This window comes from Fukomys damarensis, unplaced genomic scaffold (assembly GCF_012274545.1).
Source record: "Fukomys damarensis isolate Sample0158 unplaced genomic scaffold, DMR_v1.0_HiC HiC_scaffold_15, whole genome shotgun sequence".
Classification (NCBI taxonomy): domain Eukaryota; kingdom Metazoa; phylum Chordata; class Mammalia; order Rodentia; family Bathyergidae; genus Fukomys; species Fukomys damarensis.
The window spans coordinates 60,487,316-60,493,315 of record NW_022900927.1 but is presented as its reverse complement, the minus strand read 5'-3'; the positions used below and the strand labels follow the sequence as shown (position 1 = coordinate 60,493,315).

General features: G+C 40.8%; 1 protein-coding gene across 3 annotated transcripts in view; it reads right to left on the bottom strand.

Moving 5' to 3' along the window:
* Scyl2 (SCY1 like pseudokinase 2) overlaps positions 1-6,000 on the bottom strand; it is a 58,570-nt gene that overhangs the window by 4,161 nt on the left and 48,409 nt on the right. For all 3 annotated transcript variants that reach the window (XM_010631387.2, XM_033763858.1, XM_010631386.2), the window contains 4 exons: positions 4,238-4,338; positions 2,237-2,306; positions 2,014-2,106; positions 143-262 (listed from right to left, as the gene is read on the bottom strand). In XM_010631387.2, coding sequence (XP_010629689.1) covers positions 143-262; positions 2,014-2,106; positions 2,237-2,306; positions 4,238-4,338 — 384 coding nt within the window. The remainder of the gene's footprint in view (positions 1-142; positions 263-2,013; positions 2,107-2,236; positions 2,307-4,237; positions 4,339-6,000) is intronic.

Here is a 6,000-nt window from a genome sequence, read left to right as displayed (position 1 = left end):
TCCTCATGCGGATTCTTTGTGGAAACTGCGTGTTACAGTATTCTTTGAAATGTCTCTCTTGCACACCCTGGTAGAGCAGATTACTAGTTCACGCCCTGTATGAGGAACGCACTTGACATTACACAGATGAGATGACTCTGACCTGTTTTACTGGAGCAATGGTGGTGTGCACTTGGGGGTGAAGAGGCTGCTGGCTTTTCAGCTTCTGGGCCTGCTCCTGTTCTTTTGCTAATTTTTGTTTTTCTTCGAGTGTAAGTGATGCCTTAAAACAAAGCAAAAACGTCACTGCAACTTCATAATTATTTGTAAAACAAAAGATTCTTTCCTTTGGTAAAGGACACCTAGATGCAGATGGCAGTGCTTACTACAGTGGATCCTTGATTACGAACTCAATTCGTTTGCCAGTGCTGGTTGTAACTCAAGTTGGTCCATGAAGGCTCAGGCTCCTCTACACAGCCTTCAAAGTCTCTCTCCTATACACAGGTGGATCTCGGTGTCCTGAGACAGACACAGGCCCAGGATTTCTCAATGAACCCCACACAGGGAAGGATGTGGTAATGTTCCTTCCAGAACTCTTTAAGGGTTAAATCTGTATCTGGAAGCACAAATGGCCAGCATTCAGGCATAACTCAAGACTCTGGTTGCAAATTTAAAGTAAAATTCCAGTCATAACTCAAGTTGTTTGTATGTCCAGCCAGTCATAACTCGAGGGTCCACTGTACTTAACTGCAAAGCAAATACCAGTGTTGGCGACTGCCACAGCTAAGTTCTATTTCTGTTTACTACCAGATTTAACTCTAGGGAGAAATTCCCAGGACCTGTGCTAAAATATTTCTACTACAGGCATTCATCAGAATCATCTTCTAGACAGAAATGAGAATATGATTAATCCCATTCTACAAAACTGGGAGATCCTGTTCAACTTATCTATTTCATTCCATAAAGCTAAGGAAGAACTAAACCAGTAAGTTCTTTCACTGTCAACGCCTACATCAATTTGATGCTTTCCCTTTTGCTAAACCAGAAGCTCATAACATCTGATAATTTTGTAAGCTGCTATGTCCCATGTTCCACTTGGCTTAAAACATACAAGTATTCATATTTTGTGAATGAACAGAATGACTTCTGCAGAAATCTAAACCTGGAAAGTACTTTTTTTACTATACTAGTCAAAATTTCAATAAGGAAGAATTACTTTATTATTCAAAGACAGAGGGAGAGCAGAACTTTTTCATCTGCTTTTTTTTTCCCCAGTACCAGGAATCGAACCCAGGGCCTCATGCTTGCCAGGCAGGCACTGCACCACTGAGTTCTATCCCTAGCCCTTCATCTGCTTTTGGGATGGAATCAAATCTATTTTTTAAATTCTCTTGAAAATAGTGGTGATTCACCATTAGCAAGATACATAAACCTATATAATCTTATAAGAAAAAAAAGGGGGAAGCCCTCTGTTGTTTCTGCGGTCTTCTTGACAAATAATGTAAAGTCTGATTAACAGAAAACATCAGGCAAATCCAAACTGAGGGCCATGCTACCAAAAACTGATGGGTACTCTTCAAAAATGTCAAGGAGAGAATCTGATGGACCAAAAAAGTTAGTTACCACCATGGAATGAAAAGAAAGTAAGGTTACTCGGCTTAATTTTTAAGAAACAAAGACAAAAGGAAAACTTGGCCAGCTGTGACACAAACCTGTAATCTCAGCTACTCAGATAGCTGACTCAGGAGGGCTCTAGGTTCTAGGCTGAACTGGGCAACTGAGATCCTGTCTTAAAATAAATAAAATGAAAAGGACTGGGTGGAGCTCAGTTCCCCCTGGGCTCCATCCACAGTACTGCCAAACAAAACAAAACAGAGTGGAGCCAGGTGTGATGGCACACAACTGTACTTCATAAAGATAATTACAGAATGTTTCTTGGTAAGATGCCAATCAGTATTTCCCAACAAATATCTGGTTTACAGGAAGCCCCACAATATAAAAAAGCACTTAAAAAAAAAAAGTAAAATAACTTACTCTTTTATGTTTATTCTGTAACCCATCTTCTTTATTTTCTGATTCACTGCCAGTCAAAAGGTCCGTTCCAATGCTGTTAAAAACCTTGTCAATCTGATGAAATAAAAGAAGTTCATCAATTGAAGAGATTTCGATAAAAATGTAATCTTACTGCTTAAAGATTAAAAGACTTAGATAAAACACACTGTCCAGCATTTTCTGCAAAAATTAGATGTCTTCCTACCTGATTCCCAGCATTTGTAACTTTTGTCTCTTCGGAAGCATTCATTTGATTTCCTCCTATGTCCAAAGATCTATAGGAGAGATGAATATGAAAATGTAATAAAAATAAATGTTTCATTGTTTTAAGAACAATTTTAATCACTTCCATTATTTTCAACTATTAATATCTGCTTACTCAAAAAAGACGACATTTGTAAATGTCTATTTAAATTCAACTTTTTAAAATCTACTGGAAAATGTACAAAAACAAAGCAAGTGTGGCTCATACTGTCAAAGAGCTTAATACAGTTAACATCTCACTGAGAGAGAGGACGTGGTACAGGAAACTGAGCATTCAGTTAAGAACCTGACACTAACAATATACACTAGAATCACTGTGACGTGGACCAGAACTATGTCTTGAAAAGTAAGTAGGATTCAGATCGGAAGAAGCAGAGAAAGTTCCTCTTCCCCCTCAAATACATCTATTAAGTATCTGTTTCGGGGTAGGGGTGCAGCTTAGTAGGAGAGTGCATGCTTAGCAGGTGCCCTGAAGGTCCTGGGTTCAATCCCGGTACCAAAAAAATGAATAAACTGTTTTTACCTATTATACACTTCTAAATATTATTTTTCTAGGTCCCTACATTAATGCAGCCAATTCATCCAACTTCCCGTATGTGTATATCACAAACCACTGGAGCATACACAACCGTTTCACCCATTTCTTCACTATGTGTCTAGAATTCCATATTCGCCACTTTAAGAGTGAGGTGGGAGTTAGAGTTCCTATTTGGGGATCTTGTTTATGATTGATAAATTTTATTGTATCTTTGATTTTAGTAACTTTTTTAGTGAACAATTTCCATCTTTGCTTACTTTCTTTGAATGCCAGTATTCTATAAATAATTTAGAAAATCCTCCCTAAAAATAAGAGGTGAATGTTGTGGTACTACACACCCTGTAAGTGTTCCTGGGGTTAGAGAAAAGGATAGTGAAAAATTAAAACATTAGGGTTCATAGATTTGAAAAATCAGAGTTTACAATACCAGTGGCTCTGTGGCAGAGGGAAGAAGCCCACACCTACCACTGCCCCCACCAGATCCAGGTTTAGTCCCAACCTTCGCCCCTTTGTCAGCTTGAAGCAGCTCCAGAAGAGGAGACCTTCACCCAGTAACCATAAAACAAAAAGCCTGGAATGTTGGATTTCCCTCGCCTTAAGATGGCTGCCACACGGAACAGCAGCCTCCATGTAAAACATGGCTTCTCCCAACAAAGGACAGGCTTCTTCCCATCACACCTCTTCTCCCGCCAAAATTGTAACCTGATACTTGCTACCTCTCCGGGCAGCTAGGGATGTCTCAGGCTGCTCCAATCTCTTAACACTACCTCACTCAACTCCACCCCAGCTCAGGCTGACCCCCCTGCTCCTATAAAAGAAGCTCCCTGTTCTGCCATGTTGCTTTTCTCTCCTTTGTTCGGAGACAGCCTGGCAGATCCTCCCCGTAATAAAGGCTTGTTATGGGGTGGGGGGACAATACCAGTGGCTAATGTCAACAAGGGACTTTTCTCAAAACACAGTTTTCTTTATGTAAGAAAATGCAAGATTTTACCCTGTTATGTTTTTGTACTCAGAAGTCACATTAGATTTTCAACAATATTCTTTTTTTTTTTTTCAGGGAAGAATTGTTTTATTTATTTTTTTTTTTTTCAGCTTTAATTGAGTTTATTGGTACATTTTAGGGATACAGTACAGTTACATTCATTGTTGGGATCTTGTACCTCTACATGACAAGTCTTGATCCTCATTTTTTCCCCTTACCCCTGCCCTCCCTTCACCCTCTCCTCCCCATCTAATTTTAACTCAGTTCAAATTGTTAATATGTTTGAAATTTTTAAATGTTTTACATATGGTCAAACTGAAATCTAGCGACTTTCCTATCCTGTGCTAAAGAAAAGCAATCAGGAGGTAACTTTTCATTTCGCCCCTGGACCATGTGCGCATGGCCCATCTGACCCTACTTACTTCTGCTGTTCTTGCATTATATGAAGTTGCTCCAGTTTAGTCTTATGTTCGGACTCCAGTCTGCTCAGCATCTCTTTTATGACGGAAATGAAAGAGTTGAACTGGGAAGAGAGGAAATTAATAGGACTGCAGCATTTCAAGTTTGTAGTGATTGATTAAGATAGCACAATAAGTTAATCACAGTATTCTCCACTTTACCAATGAAACAGGACTCACTCTGCACCAACGGCACAACAAGGATGGGATATTTACTCAGCAGACCACAGCAAGCGCCAATGATTTTTGTGTGGTGGTATGGTTTATCTTTGTAGTTGATGAGGCTTTTGAGTTCTACAAAACATGTCTCAATGAATTTTATATCCTGAGTTGTCTAACAACCACAACTAAAGGGTCCTATGTAAGTCATATACTGATAATTTGTGTCTACTGGAAAATAATTCATTTAATAATACAGAGAACGTTTCCATTTATTCAGACAGAAAAATAACATTTGGCTCACATTTATAAACCTTGTCCTCTGAAGTTAGTAGAAATTAAATGTACACAGCTAACTTTCAGATGAAGTATACCGAACACTATTTAACATACTATAACTGCTGATAATTCTTACATTACTTGGGATCTTCATGACAAGTTATCTGAATGACACCAGAAAGAATCCAGAAGCCACGTTCTTCTCCTCAAATCTCATAACTCTTATACAGACACTATTTTATTGATCTCTACGACTCTACAGAGCAGGTGTATTAATATTTTTATTTTATACTTGGGCTCAATAAGAGACACAGCAACCTCCTGAGAAACAGTCAAGAGCTCCCGCGGCAGAGCTGGAAATCAGTGTCCCTGAGCCTGTGCCCCACACCACACCTCCAGCAGCTCCTCCCTATCTTATCAGGAGAGTAACAAAAGGTCCATTTCTTCCTCAGTTTACCAACACCGACTTTCTGCTATAGACTTTTACTGAGCCCAACAGAAAAGTGTAAGTGCACGGCTCGAAACATTCACAGAATGAACAAACAGAGCGTAACTGGTAGCCAGACGGAGAAAGAAAACAGGGCCAGCACTCCAGAAGCTTCCTTGTGTCCCTCTGGTCCCTTCCCACCCCACACCCCAGGAAAGCAGTGTCGGGACTGCGGGCAGCACAGACGGGTCCCAGCTGTTTGGGTATTCGCTCCACAGATCCTCTCCCGGTTTGGCTCCATCTGCTCAGCACCGTGCGATGCTGCCGTAGGTACTGTGCACACAGACCGTGCAGAGTTAACGTGGCAACCTGACTGCTGTGCTCAAAGGAAGGACAGGCTCACGAGGCTGGCCTCTGCCTGGGGTCTGGGAACTTCCACGTCAGGAAGGCTCCCTTTATTAACTAACAGTGTCTCGTTGTGCCTGAACCGTCTGTGTGAAGAATGCCCCTGTACTGAACGCCTGCTTCCCTTCCGGGAGTCTGGAATTTGAGAACAGGCAGAGGATACTCCTTGATTAGCTCTCAGTAAAAAAATAAATAAATAAACAAACGCACCACAACAAAAAAATGGGGCACTGAGTTTCCCTGGCTATTCACATTTCACACGTGTAGTCACACTCATGACTGGAAAAACCGAGCTCACCCTGTGTGATTCCACTACAAGAGGAAGTGGCTGGCAGCTTCTGCCTAGTTCCCGCAGGGAGAAGTTTTGGGTTTTCCCTTTCTCAATTCTGTCAAATCCTCTCACCACAACAAGCCACAGCCGAGTATAGCTTGTTGCGCATTGTTTGAGCCATCCAAT